Source organism: Mauremys reevesii, linkage group 25 (genome assembly GCF_016161935.1).
Source record: "Mauremys reevesii isolate NIE-2019 linkage group 25, ASM1616193v1, whole genome shotgun sequence".
Classification (NCBI taxonomy): domain Eukaryota; kingdom Metazoa; phylum Chordata; order Testudines; family Geoemydidae; genus Mauremys; species Mauremys reevesii.
Window position 1 is genome coordinate 221319 of NC_052647.1, and position 14259 is coordinate 235577.

At 55.5% G+C, this 14259-nt stretch overlaps 2 protein-coding genes across 15 annotated transcripts in view; one reads left to right on the forward strand and one right to left on the reverse strand.

Moving 5' to 3' along the window:
• The first annotated feature begins 4462 nt into the window (after positions 1 to 4462).
• On the forward strand, positions 4463 to 10194 carry LOC120390909 (zinc finger protein 501-like). 4 transcript variants are annotated; one of them, XM_039513936.1, is made up of 3 exons: positions 4463 to 4835; positions 7837 to 7902; positions 8390 to 10194. In XM_039513936.1, the coding sequence occupies exons 1-3, from the start codon at positions 4817 to 4819 to the stop codon at positions 9787 to 9789; spliced, it is 1485 nt and encodes a 494-aa protein (XP_039369870.1). In that variant the 5' UTR covers positions 4463 to 4816; the 3' UTR covers positions 9790 to 10194. The 4 variants fall into 4 exon arrangements, with proteins under 4 accessions (XP_039369870.1, XP_039369869.1, XP_039369867.1 ...); XM_039513935.1 differs by lacking the exon at positions 4463 to 4835 and adding an exon at positions 5379 to 5460 and having other exon boundaries at positions 7735 to 7902; XM_039513933.1 differs by lacking the exon at positions 4463 to 4835 and adding an exon at positions 5519 to 5789 and having other exon boundaries at positions 7735 to 7902.
• Positions 10195 to 12529: 2335 nt separating this feature from the next.
• The window catches only part of PNPLA6 (patatin like phospholipase domain containing 6), a 67561-nt gene continuing 65831 nt past the window's right edge, over positions 12530 to 14259 (reverse strand). For all 11 annotated transcript variants that reach the window (XM_039513926.1, XM_039513930.1, XM_039513928.1 and 8 more), the window contains one exon: positions 12530 to 14058. In XM_039513926.1, coding sequence (XP_039369860.1) covers positions 14011 to 14058 — 48 coding nt within the window. In that variant the 3' untranslated portion in view covers positions 12530 to 14010. The remainder of the gene's footprint in view (positions 14059 to 14259) is intronic.

Genomic DNA, 14259 nt, shown 5'->3' on the forward strand with positions numbered 1-14259 from the left:
GACTGGATTTTCCAATAAAAAACTGGGCACTTGGCCACACTATGCTAGAGTAGGGTTACCACATGGCTGGTATTTGACCAGCTTGGCTGGTTTTTGTATGGATTTGCCCCAGGGAATCCGCCTCAGGGAACTGATGGGCAGGATCCCCTGGGAGAATAACATGAGGGGGAAAGGAGTCCAGGAGAGCTGGCTGTATTTTAAAGAATCCTTATTGAGGTTGCAGGAAAAAAACATCCCAATGTGGAGAAAGAATAGTAAATATGGCAGGAGACCAGCTTGGCTTAACAGTGAAATCCTTGCTGATCTTAAACACAAAAAAGAAGCTTACAAGAAGTGGAAGATTGGACAAATGACCAGGGAGGAGTATAAAAATATTGCTCAGGAATGCAGGAGTGAAATCAAGAAGGCCAAATCACACTTGGAGTTGCAGCTAGCAAGAGATGTTAAGAGTAACAAGAAGGGTTTCTACAGGTATGTTAGCAACAAGAAGAAAGTCAAGAAAAGTTGAGAAAAGTGTGGGCTTACTGAATGAGGATGTGGAAAAAAGCTAATGTACTCAATGCTTTTTTTGCCTCTGTCTTCACAAACAAGGTCAGCTCACAGACTACTGCACTGGGCAGCACAGCATGGGGAGGCAGTGACGAGCCCTCTGTGGAGAAAGAAGTGGTTCAGGGTTTTGCAAAATGGAGTGAGCATTTTAGAAAAACTGGATGAGCACAAGTCCACGGGGCCGCATGCGCTGCATCCGAGGGTGCTAAAGGAGTTGGCAGATGTGATTGCAGAGCCATTGGCCATTATCTTTGAAAACTCATAGCGATCGGGGGAGGTTCCGGATGACTGGAAAAAGGCTAATGTAGTGCCCATCTTTAAAAAAGGGAAGAAGTAGGATCTAGGGAACTACAGGCCAGTGAGCCTCATCTCAGTCCCTGGAAAAATCATGGAGCAGGTCCTCAAGGAATCAATTCTGAAGCACTTGAGGAGAGGAAAGTGATCAGGAACAGTCAGCATGGATTCACCAAGGAAAAGTCATGCCTGACTAACCTAATTGCCTTCTATGAGGAGATAACTGGCTCTGTGGATGAGGGGAAAGCAGTGGACATGTTACTCCTTGACTTTAGCAAAGCTTTTGATATGGTCTCCCACAGTATTCTTGCTGGCAAGTTAAAGAAGTATGGGCTGGATGAATGGACTATAAGGTGGATAGAAAGCTGGCTAGATCGTCGGGCTCAACGGGTAGTGATCAATGGCTCCATGTCGAGTTGGCAGCCTGTATCAAGCGGAGTTCCCCAAGGGTCTGTCCTGGGGCTGGTTTTGTTCAATATCTTCATTAATGATCTGGAGGATGGCGTGGACTGCACCCTCAGCAAGTTTGCAGATGACACTAAACTGAGAGGCGTGGTAGATACGCTGGAGGGTAGGGATAGGACACAGAGGGACCTGGACAAATTAGAGGATTGGGCCAAAATAAATTTGATGAGGTTCAACAAGGATAAGTGCAGAGCCCTGCACATAGGATGGAAGAATCCCATGCACTGCTACAGACTAGGGACTGAATGGCTAGGCAGCAGTTCTGCAGAAAAGGACCTAGGGGTTACAGTGGACAAGAAGCTGGATATGAGTCAACAGTGTGCCCTTGTTGCCAAAGAAGACTAATGGCATTTTGGGCTGTATAAGTAGGAGCATAGCCAACAGATCGTTCCCCTCTATTTGGCATTGGTGAGGCCTCATCTGGAGTACTGGAGTCCAGTTTTGGGCCCCACACTACAAGAAGGATGTGGAAAAATTGGAAAAAAAATCCAGCGGAGGGCAACAAAAATGATTATGGGGCTGGAGCACAGACTTATGATGAGAGGCTGAGGGAACTGGGATTATTTAGTCTGCAGAAGAGAAGAATGAGGGGGGATTTGATAGCTGCTTTCAACTACCTGAAAGGGGGTGCCAAAGAAGATGGATCTAGATTGTTCTCAGTGGTAGCAGATGACAGAACAAGGAGTAATGGTCTCAAGTTGCAGTGGGGGAGGTTTAGGTTGGATATTAGGAAAAACGTTTTCAGTCGGAGGGTGGTGAAGCACTGGAATGGGTTACCTAGGGAGGTGGTGGAATCTCCTTCCTTAGAGGTTTTTAAGGTCAGGCTTGACAAAGCCCCGGCTGGGATGATTTCGTTGGTGATTGGTCCTGCTTAATTTGTCACTCTCCCATTTGGCCAGCTCTAGCTTTGTAGTTGCTTTGCTGATGCTCCTGTTTTTGCTTTACTTTGTTCTATTTCCTTTACCCAAAATAAACAAACAGAAAATAATAAAATTGTAACCTTTCCTTTGGCTGTTCTCAGTCCCTATACTTGGGTATCACGTAAGTGGTTCTGAACCAGGGGTACGTGTACACTGGAGGTACACAGAGGTCTTCCAAGGGGTACATCAACTCATTTAGATATTTGCCTAGTTTTACAACAGGCTACATAAAGAGCACTAGTGAAGTCAGTACAAACTAAAATTTCATACAATGACTTGTTTATATTGACATGTAAGTACATTTCTATTCCAATTGATTTATTTTATAATTACATGGCAAAAATTAGACAGTCGGTAATTTTTCAGTACTAGTGTGCTGTGACACTTTTTTGCATTTTTATGTCTGATTTTGTAAGCAAGTAGTTTTTAAGTGAGGTGAAACTTGGGGTATGCAAGACAAATCAGACTCCTGAAAGGGGTCCAGTAGTCTGGAAAGGTTGAGAGCCACTGACTTAAACTGTTTCCCGAGTGCTTGAGCTGTAAATCGCAGTTAAAATAGCAGCAGTATGTAAATCCTGCATGACTACACCACTGTGCCACAAAAATTCTTCGTCTGCCCTCTCTGTAGCACTTTTCCATGTAACTTGAATGTAGCATTAATATTGAAAATAATGTTTCAACTATTGATTAGGTCAATAGAAATCATCAAAATTATTTGCATAATCAGTAGCATGTATTAAAGCAAAGATGTCATGATAGCTGTTGGGATAACATACGACAGTGAGAACCATTTTGTATATTTCCACAAACATGAGAGCTGGCATTTCTATGATGGAGTTTGGGGAAGGAAAGGAGGTGTAGGTATTCTAGCCATACGATAGGGTTTTCCAAACTCTATTAGCACATACTAAGCCACATTGCTGCTGTACGAGTCTCCCTAAACCACTAAGGATGCTAGCTGGTTTAACTTAGTGTAGTCTATAGGACTAGGATAGTATTTCTTTAAGTAGTTTGTGAGCACTCTACTGCTACGAGACAGACTCAGATTTGAAGGACTCAGAGAGCCGACCCCATAGGGATGGGATTAGGGCTAGAAGACAAAGAGTTTGTGAGCACTGTAGTGCTATTCACTGTTGTCTATATTTTAGAAGCCACTCAGAACCGCAGGATAGGCTAAGCTAGACCTTGGATGTTTGCATGTAGTTAATAAACATGGTTATTTGAGAGCCAGCTATGCCCAAGCAGCGTCTTCATGTGAATTTTGCTGCGTAACACGCAAAACACACAACTTTAATAATGTGTTTTATTATTTTTATTAACACAATGAAACAAATTTAGATAAATGTTGCCATTTTCCTGTTCTTAATTCACCAAACAACAAACTCCTTCATTTGTAACTAGTGTATAATGTTCCTGGATGGGGTGTACCAGACCCTCTGAGGCCCTGTGCTGGAGGCCTTGTGGCCTTGCCACTCCCTGCCCCAGGAAGGGGCAGTGGAGAGGGTCCTCCAACCTGCCCAGAGTGACTATCACAGCCAAGCAGAAAGGAACTGAATGGAGCAGCCAATCAGGGCCCAGCAGCGTAGTATCAGATGAGCTGCAGGGCCATTATGAAATCAGTTCCTTACTAGAGTTAGAGCCGTGTGGTGGGCTGAGGGAGCTATCGGACCTCAGAGAGAGCAGTGCTGGTGGAAAGAAGGAGCTCTGGACTGGTTGCTGCTGGGGAAGGGATGGGGCTACTGGGAAGTGGCCCTGGGAATTAGAGCAGTTGTGTGGTGTAGATAAAGGGGCAGGATGGACAACTGCTGTCTGCAGGGGTAGTGAGCGGACCAGGGTCTTCCTCACCTGCCATTAGCCACTGGGGGAAGTGGCCTGGATTTTGAGATACCCCAGAGAGGAACTGAATTCTTTAGTGGCCCAGTAGGAGAGCTGGGGCATGAATTGCCCTCTGAGGACATTGCCTCCACGGGGAAGCCCTGGAGTAAGACCTGCTGTCAGAGCCGAAACCACTACTAGACTAAGGGTATATCTACGCTGAGAAATTAGGTCAATTTAATAGCAGTCAATTTTTTAGAAATCGATTTGATACAGTCGATTGTGTGTGTCCTCACTAAACGCATTAAGTCGTCGGTGTGTGTCCACAATACCGAGGCTAGCGTTGACTTTTGGAGCGTTGCACTGCGGTAGCTATCCCACAGTTCCCGCAGTCTCTGCCGCCCATTGGAATTCTGGGTTGCGCTCCTAACGCCTGATGGGGCAAAAACATTGTCACGGGTGGTTCTGGGTACATGTCATCAGGCCCCCCTCCCTCAGTAAGAGCAACAGCTGAGAATCGTTTCACGCCTTTTTTCCACGCAGACACCGTACCGCAGCAAGCATGGAGCCCGCTCAGATCGCTGCGGCAGTTATGAGCACTGTAAACACCATGCACGTTATCCTGCAGTGTATGCAGCACCCGAACCCGCAAAAGCAGCGAGGAGGCGACAGCAGCGCGGTGACGAGAGTGATGAGGACCTAAGCCCAAGCCGGGCTTTAGGGAGTGGAAGTGCAGGCACTGCACACACTCAACCAGAGGGTGCTCACGAGACATGAGTGCACCCCTCTACAGTGAGTGAAAACGTTATTGCTGGATTTGAAACCCAGGGACTATTGCTTGTTGTTGATTTGTACATACATATTGTGTGTTAAGGAACAAAGAAAACCCCAAATAAAAAGGGGGTAACATCTGTCAGGCCAGAAATCAAGGTTCGGCTCTGGGAGTGGCATAGCCTCCTCGCTCCATAACACAAGAAGGGTTCCGTGGGGTGCGGCACTCTGTCACCTCCCACCTGGTTGCTCTGCACTGGAGTATTGCATGAACAGGCAGTTAATAGTCCTTTGGCTCTGCAGCACAGGCCGGCCCGGGTGCTGGTGGCCTTGCTGAACACGGGCTCTTGCCCTGAGATAGTTGTAACTAGAGGTGATTTCCATAGGCGGGGCCTGGCTCCTGCTGGTGCCCTGCCAGGCTGGACGTTCGGGGCGGGAGGTGACAGGAGCGGGGCAGGGCCTGCGTGAGCGAAGCCAGCCCCGTGGTTAGAGGCAGGGAGCCCTTCGGCGGCATTGGTTCGTGCGGCCGCTAGGCGTCTCCGCGCTGCACAGAGCCCCGGCCGCCGGCGGGCGAGGCCCCTGGTAAACAGCCGAGGCCAGGCTGGAGCCGAGCGGGGTGGAGGGCGCGGGCTGCAGCCGGAGCTCGGTAAAGCGGGGGCGGGGCGGGTGTTTGATGTACTTGGCGCAGCAGCGGGGCCTCTGTGCGGGGTCGGGCTGAGCGCGGGACTGGCTGGGCGGCCGAGCCTCCGCGGCGCGGTGACGGGCAGAGGGGGCGGGCTGCGCAGCCCAGCGCCCCGAGCCTGCTCCAGGGCAGCTCTGGGCTCGCTGCAGCCAGCCCGGTCCGCTCCCCCGCCCCCGGGCTGGTTCAGCGTGGGGGGCGGGCAGCAGCCCTCCATCAGCCAGGCTGCTGCACGGGGGGTGCACAGCTGCAGCCCGCGGACCTGCCCCGCACCCCAGCCAGCTCCGGGACAGCTGGTATGGTGTGGGGGAGGGGGTGATCCCTGTCTGTGCAGGGCGGGGGTAGGGGGCGAGCTGTGTCTGTGCAGGGGTGTGCATGGGGGAGGGGGTTGGCTGCTCTCTGTGCAGGGCTCTGTGTGTGTGGGGGGGGTGTGACTGGTGCCTGTGCAGGGGTGTGTGTGTGTGTGTATATATATCAGTTCTGGGTTAGGGTTCTGTCTGATTCTGTTCAATATCTTCATCAACGATTTAGATGATAGCCTAGAGAAAAGTTTGTGGACGATACCAAGCTGGGAGGGGTTGCAAGTGCTTTGGAGGATAGAATTAAAATTCAAAATGATTTGGACAAACTGGAGAAATGGTCTAAAGTAAATAGGATGAAATTCAATATGGGCAAATGCAAAGTACTCCACTTAGGAAGGAACAATCAGTTGCACACATACAAACTGGGAAATGACTGCCTAGGAAGGAGTGCTGCAGAAAGGAATCTGGGGGTCATAGTGGATCACAAGCTAAATATGAGTCAACAATAGAACACTTGCAAAAAAAGCAAACATCATTCTGGGATGTATTAGCAGGAGTGTTGTAAGCAAGACTCAATAAGTAATTATTCTGCTCTACTCCATGTTGATATGCCCTCACCTGCAGTATTGTGTCCAGTTCTGAACACCACCGTTCAGGAAAGATTAGGGCGAATTGAAGAAAATCCAGAGAGGAGCAACAAAAATGATTAAAGGTCCAAAAAACATGACTTATGAGGGAAGAATGAAAAAACTGGGTTTGTTTAGTCTGGAGAAGAAAAGACTGAGTGGAGACATGCTAACAGTTTTCGAGTACATAAAAGGCTGTTACCAGGAGGAGGGAAGTAAACTGTTCTTCTTAACCTCTGAGGATAAAGAAGCAATGGGTTTAAATTGCAGCAAGGGGGGTTTAGGTTGAACATTAGGAAAAACTTCCTGTCAGGGTGGTTAAGCACTGGAATAAATTGCCTAGGGAGGCCGAATCTCCATCATTGGAGATTTTTAAGAGCCGGTTAGACAAACACCTGTCACGGATGGTGATAATGCTTAGTCCTGCCATGAGTGCAGGGGACTGGACTAGATGACCTCCCGAGGTCCCTTACAATTCTATGATTAGAGGGAATCGGGAGAGGTGCTGCTTTGCAATGGCAGCACCAGCTAGCGATTGCTCTTTGGCCAGCGGTAGCACTCAGAGCCAATTGGAGATCAGGCCTTATGGCACCAGGCCCTTCACAAGCACAGAACAAAGACACTTCTTGTGCCAAGGAGTTGGGGTGCTGTCCCAGCGGCAGGGGTCCCTGGGCGTGCTGTGGAGTGAGGGGGGTTTCCTCATTAGTGTGAGGCACTTCGTCCCCAGGTCGAGTCCAGTGGGGTGATGCTGTCAAATGTTTCCAGCAGGAGCACGCTCAGGGCTCTGTGGCTCAGAAGACTACAGAGCTGTTCCCTGTAGAGCTCTGATGGCCAGGCTGTGTGCTCTGAGGCTGGTTTGGGGCTCTTTCGGGAAGGCCGTGGTCTGTTTCCCCTGCAGGGCCTGAGTACGCTGTCTGCTCTGGAAAGTGCAGGAGTCTCTGCCAGCCCCTTGTGACTGAGGGGCTCGCTGGCTCTCTGCCCCATGCAGCGGGGTCCCCGGAGGGGCTGTTGGCTCATAGGATGTGGGCTGAGGTAACTGGTGCTTCCCAGGCTTGCTCCTTTGCACGGAGTTGGTGCTCACCATACAGGGTGGCATTAGCCAGGCCAGCTGTTTCCCACTAGTCCCGTTCAGAGGCTCAGTCCTGGCGCTGCACGGAGCCAGTTTGGTTCAAGTCTGAAGTTGGCAGGGGGTTTTTATACCCCTGTGTTAGTGAGCGGCTGCAGGGCAATGCTGGCATCATGGCTGGGGGAGCCCTTGGGGTCATCTCTCCTCCACTCTGATTGTGTCTGAATTGACCCTCCTGTGTTTCCAGGGGCATTTCCTGGCTGTCCCGTCCATGCCAGCCCAGAGTGGTAGATGAACGCCAAGCTGGGCGGGTATTTACCTGGATCCCAGCTGTTCTGTTCTCACCCAGCAGGGCCCCAATCCCAATACTGGATGGAGCGAGGGGAAGAGGTGCAAGTCCCAGATCTCAGAAAAGGTGAGGACGACGAGAGCTGGTCGGGCCCCCAAACAGGTGAGGGATAAATAAGCCCAGCTGAGGGGTGGGGGCAGCTGGGATCCTCCACAGCCACCCCTGCAAGCCCTCCTGGCCCAGCTCCTCCCAGAGGTTGTCATCACCCTCTCCCTGATCTGTGTGCACCACTGCACCCATCCCACCACCTGCACCAGGGTCCCCAGAACCATATGAGAGCAAACCATATGAAAAAGCAAATAATATTTCCAGCCCACACAGAGGCAAAGAAAGGCTTGTAAACATGAGCTGGGTGATGCGGATGCCTGCCTGAGTCTGCAGCAGCCTGAAAAGACTGCAAGAGGTGTGACCGCCTCCTTCAATCCCAGCTCGGAAACCTGCTCCAGGGAGGGGACGGGCCATGTGGGTGGTGCCTTGGGCTTTGACTGCCCTAGTTTGGGCCCTGGCCTCCTGTGGGGATGGCTCATGCCTGATTGCCCATTTGTTCCTGCAGGTGAGAGGCTGGCAAGCGTGGCTGGGGCAGTGGATGCTGCACCAGGAAGAGGCGGCACCAGCACTAATGTGGAGCTGATGGGGGCAGTGTGGCACAAAGACCCTGCTGCGGGGGCAGAGGAAGCTGTGCCAGGAGGCAGTGCCAGGGTGGAGGAGGCTGTACCGGGAGGTAGCGCTAACGCAGAGCCGGCGCCGCACAGAGACCCCACTGTCAGGTGGCCCTTTAAATGCAGTGAGTGTGGGAAGAGCTTCCGGCAGAGCGCCACGCTGACAAGGCACCAGCTCCTCCATGCGAGCGAGAGGCCCTATGTCTGCACCACGTGCAGCAAAGGCTTTTGCGACCGCACGGCGCTGGCCATGCACCAGCGGGCGCACACAGGTGAGCGCCCCTTTCCCTGCCTGGCGTGCGGCAAGGCCTTTGCTGGCAGCTCGGCGCTGCTGGTGCATCAGCGAGTGCACACCGGTGAGCGTCCCTACCGCTGTGGGGAGTGTGGGCAGAGCTTCCGGCAGAGTGCCCACCTGGCACAGCACCAGCAGGGTGCCCACATCAGCCAGCGCCCCCACGCCTGCACTCAGTGTGGCAAGAGCTTCGGGCTGCGCTCCACGCTGGCACGGCACTTGCAGACACACAGTGTCGAACGCCCCCACGCCTGCCCTGACTGCTCCCGCCGCTTCCGCCAGCGAGCCCACCTGCTCCGGCACCAGCTCGCACACACAGGTGAGCGCCCCTTCCCCTGCCCGGTCTGCGGCAAAGCCTTTGCCCTGAGTGCCACGTTGCTGCGGCACCAGCTGGTGCACACAGGCGAGCGCCCCTACCGCTGTGGAGAGTGTGGGCGCAACTATACCCAGAGCTCCTACCTGCGCCAGCACCAGCGCAGTGCCCACGCTGGCCAGCGCCCCCACACCTGCCCTGACTGCGGCCGTGACTTTGCTGACCGTGCCAACCTCCTGCGGCACCAGCGGGGCCACACAGGCACCCGACCCCACACCTGTGCTGAGTGTGGACGGTGCTTTGCCCAGCTGGCACACCTACGGGAGCACGGGCGCACACACAGCGGGGAGCAGCCATTCCGCTGCAGCCAGTGTGGCCAAGCCTTTGGGCACCGTTCAGCCTTGGCTGCGCACCAGCGCGCACACAGTGGAGAGCGCCCCTACTCCTGTACCCAGTGTGGGTGCCACTTTGCTCAGCTTGCCAGCCTAGTGGAGCACCGCCGGCGGCACACGGGTGAGAAACCTCACGAGTGCCCCCACTGCGGGTGCCGCTTCCGCCACCGCTCAGCCCTGCTTCGCCACCAGCGCTCCCATGCTGGGGAGCGCCCCTTCCGCTGTGGGCAGTGCGGTCGTGGCTACACCCGCAGCTCCAACCTCCTGCTGCACCAGCGGGTGCATGCTGCTGAGTGACATCCCAGCCTCCAGGACATCACCGGCATCTGGTGACTCCCCCACCCCTCATGCTGGGATGGTCCTGGCCTGGTCTGGCCCTGACCAGAGTCCACACTGTTGCATGGCCACTCCCTCGCCCACTGCCCAGGAATGGGGGTGGGCTGGGCCAGGCCTGCGTTATCCATCCAGGTACTGAGTGTGAGTGAAGCTGCTGCCAGCAGTCATGGTTTCTCCAGCCCCAGGTAGCAAACGTAGGGGCAGAGATTCCTGCAGGGTGGGGCCCTGCTCAGGGGTGGGGCTCAGGGAATGGGGGCTGTGCCCAGGTAGTGCCAGACCCCATTTTCTCCCCTTTTGCTGGCTGGTGCTGCCCAGGCTGCTGCTCCAACACCCTGGGCCCTGCCATGTGGCCCAACCAAGCCAAAACCTGCCCTGCAAGGAGGGGGGGGGGGGCTGCGGGTTGGGGGCGCAGCTTCTAGTGAATTTTCTAAAATGTTTTGTTACAAAGTGAAAATAAACCTGTGAAATTCCCAGGGGCTCTGTGTGGTGTCTGCAGTGGGCAGGCACTGGGCCCCATTGCCTGACTGCACCAAGTGCCTCGGAGGGGAATGCCAGCTGGGCACAGGCACCCAGTGTTGCTATGGCTTCATTTGTGCTGCGGCATCCTGGCTCCATTTTGGAGAAATGTCTCTTTGAGGGCTTTTGTTGCCACCACATTGTGTGTGAACATGGGAAGTGCTGCCTTCCTGGTCTGTGCCAGTCACTCTGAGAGGAGCCAGCTGCCTCCCTCGTCTCAGTGGGGCATGATCCTTTGCAATGTCAGTAACTGTTTCACGTCCCAGCCTCTCAACACCGCAGCTGGAGGTTTCTGTTCAGCTTGCAGTCCCAATGCGGCCCTCTCTTCCAGCCCAGCTTCTCCGGCCGCCACGTGGGACGGGGCTAGGCTGGCTCTGGTCACAGTCCTGCTGTGCTGCAAGACCAGCCTGCATGAGGACACCATCATCAGCTGCCTATGGAAATCACTAGCATGCTGTGGCCCTGAGCAGGCTCTGCATTTCCTCTGCCTGGAAGTGTCTAAAGCTGCTGCAGAACGGCCTGCAGCAGGCCTGGGTACTCAGGGCCGTGCTTATGGGCCCAGAGCTCCAGATCAGCTTTATGCCTCATCTGCCACCTGTGGGGTGGGACATGGCTGCAGCAGCATGGCCAGGCAGCCAGTGTGGAGTGGCAGATACTGCCTGGTGTCAGCAATGCGGCCGACAATGAGCAGAGGGGAGATGGCGTCAGGCCAGAGGGGTCTGTGCCCAGGTCTGGTGGAGAGGGGCAGCGACTGGGTCTTGGCTTTCCTAGGAGCCCCAGCTCCTCAGAGTTCCAGCTCCCTAGACCTGAACACTCCCTGTTAGGCAGCAGGCTGAGGGGCACCAGTTCTGCTACATGCTACTGTGGGCTTGGTCACTGGCAGCAGGCACCCTGGCCGTTAATCCCTGGAGCAGCGATTCCCGGGGATGGGGCCTGCATGCTGCATGGGTGCCTTGGCCCTGCATTTAGTGTAAGCATCATGGGTGCCCAGCTGAGGGGTGTCTCTCTGCTAGGGGGCTGGTGCCTGGGGGAGGGGCTCTTGAGGGTTGCAGTAAGCGGGGGACCCTGCAGTTTGGGTCTCTGGGCAGGCCTGAGCTTTGCTATATAGTGGAGGCTTCCTAGAGCAAAGCCAGGGGCAGGTCCTGGACTCCTGCTGGGAGCCAGACTGGGCCACATCTCCTGGGCCAGAGGGAGGCCCTTAGAGCAGGGGGGTGGTGCCGCTACTAAGGCGGGAGGGCAGGAGTGCAGTGAGCCAAGGGCAGTAACTGGGGAGCAGCTGACAGGAGAGCTAGGCCAAGCAGCAGATGGAGGTGTGGGGCCTGCTCAGCCATGGCCAACTGCCCGCCAGGGGGCTGCAATTTCTCCTTGCTGCTACTAGACCAAGGTTAATTGCAGAAGCTGGGGCCACATGGGTCCTGGTTCTTGGGTTGGGAAGTGACAGTTACCGCTTGGCCAGCAGATCTCATCGAAGAGCCTGTGCCGATGTGCACCCCCTGAGCTGCAGCCGGTCCCTGGCCAGGGCATTCTGCAGCTAAAGCTGGCCCCAGGGCCAAAGCCACCTACAGGAGCAGCCCCCAGGACTTTGCTGGGAATTCAGGCCTGGGGCTCCCCAGCTGGGAGCAGCTGCAGTGCTGGGAGGGGGGTAGATTCACCTTCCCAGCTGCTGGATGCAGGCTGCAGGGCCCATGGGAGCTGCAGCCAGGTGGGCACAGTGGAAGAGGAGGAGTCCCACACTTCATGGATCTGCTGGGGACTGATTCTGCACCACAGGGGGATGGGAGGGAGAAGGGCATAAGCATGTGCAGAGCCTGCCCTGGAGAGCACAGGAGCTAGGTCCCAGTGCAGCATGGAGGATGGAGTTGGAGCCTCCTCTGATCTCACCAGGCACCTTCCCCTGCAGTGAGTTGGGGGGGCCAGGCCCACCCCAGTTTCCTACATGCTGGATCCCACAAGGGGAAGGGAACTGTGCATGGCTCAGTGGGCACACAGCTTGGCAGGGGCTGCACCCACCACCCCAGCAGCAGTGGCTCTGCAGGCTGCCCAGTAGCTCTTGAGCACCTTGCTTTCTCCTGCAGAAGATAGTCTGGGCTGGGAGTTGGGGGTCAGCAGAGCCACAAGCCCACTCTCATTATTCCCAAACACCTCCTCAGGGGCCCCAGTGGTTGATCAGAGAGTTGGCCAAGAGTGACTGTCAGCCCCAGCCCGTGGAAGCTTTTATTCTGGCAGGATGGGCCGACCCCTGCCCCAGCCGTGCAGCCACAAGCAGGTTTCTTTTAAATAAAAAATAACAAAATCGCAGTGCCCAGGCCTCTCCGTGCCAGCCCCTGACCCCCCTGCAGCTCCCACCCGCCGCAATAACTTAACAAAAATACATAGCATCTAAGGTTATACTGCTCCCACCCTGGCTGCAGCTGGGAGGTGGGGGCTCCATGACAGTGATGGGGTGCCTGGAGGGAGGTGCAAACAGCATCCTAGCAGCTCAGCCAGGAATGGGTGTGCGCGTGTGCCCAGGGGCGGAGGGGTGGCGTTCATGCCTGCTGAGCCCAGGAAAAAGGGCTGCCCCAGGAATAGCAGCTTGACCTGGCAGAGTTACACGCAGCCAGGGAGCGAGGCTCTGGCCTAAATCACCCACCCATGAGTCCCCTGGCTTCCCCTACAGGCCAGGTAAGCTGGGGCTCTAGCAGGCCCTGCTGATCCCTGACTCTGAGTGTAGGGCCCAGCCCTGCCCCCCAGGAAGCCCAGGCCCTCTCTAGGGGTGGCAGGTGGGGCCGGGAAGAAGCAGCTGCAGGAGAGATGCTGAGGGGCATGTCCCACAGCAGCAATGCGGAGGAAGCTAAGAGGAAATGACACTGCCCCTATACACAGTGCATGTAGGGGAGGAGGGAGAGGCAGTGTTTTCACCAAAGCACTCAGCCTGGGTGGGGGGACACAGGACTCCCAGGTTCTGGGCTCAGTGCAGTGTTCAGGACCCCAGGTGGAGATCCAGGGGAAGAGAAGCTGGGGCTGGACCTAGAAGGGCTTGGAGGCATCTACCTCACCCCTCAGGCACCTCCTCTTGGGAACCCCCCTCACCTGAGTGGGTCATGCAGCAGCATGTGGCCAGGAGCTGAGCCCTGGCACCCAGCAAGGAGTGTGCAGGCACAGGGCCATGGGATGCGTGTGTGTGTGTGTGTGGTGGGGAGGGGACTGGGGTAGTCCTCCCACAGCATTCTGCCCTCATCCCCACCCCCTACCAGAGGAGGCTGTGGCACTGGGCCCTGCTGTCCCTGGAGCAATACAGGACCTTGGAGTGAGCAGCGGCCTGTAGTTGATACAGCGGGCAGCTGTGGGTGCCCCTGGACCTGCAGCAGCGCTGGCCTGGGTCAAGTACTGGCTGGTGGAGGGTGCTGGGCTCAGTGGTCGCCAGTCCACCTTGAGGTGAGCCTAGGCCAGGCTTCACTGCACACTGGGAGCTGTAGAAGGGCTGCTGACCCCAGCAGAACCCTGGCCATTAAGCGAGTGGAACCAGGCTGGCCTCAGGACTCCAGCAGCAGATGCAGGCCAGGGGATCCAGCGCAGGATGAGCTCCAGTGCCCCAGCCCCATGCAGGCTGCAGTCTCCTAGTACCAGCCCTGGGCCTGCAGGCTCCATATGTCCTAGTCCAGGAGCAGGAGCAGGCGGCTGGGCTCACTCCTGGGGCAGGGAGTTGCGGTGCCGCAGACTCTTCTCCTCATCCTGGAAGGAGAAGACACCGTGTGATGGCACAGACCCAGCCCTGGGGGAGAATGGGGCCCAGCCAGCCACCAAGGGGCAGGAGGGGGCAGTAGTGCTGCTGCCATGATGGGCCCTTGCCCTCAGGCTGAGTGAAGTCAGTGGCTGAGTGGGGAACACACACCCTGTCCCTCCATCCAGTCCAGAGCGAGACCCCCGTGCCCC

Bases quoted from the DNA above. Each gene is read 5' to 3' on its own strand.
- LOC120390909 (XM_039513935.1), top strand. From the start codon at position 7,779: ATGAACGCCAAGCTGGGCGGGTATTTACCTGGATCCCAGCTGTTCTGT. The intron at 7,903-8,389 runs GTGAGGACGACG...TTGTTCCTGCAG, and splicing joins AGTCCCAGATCTCAGAAAAG to GTGAGAGGCTGGCAAGCGTG.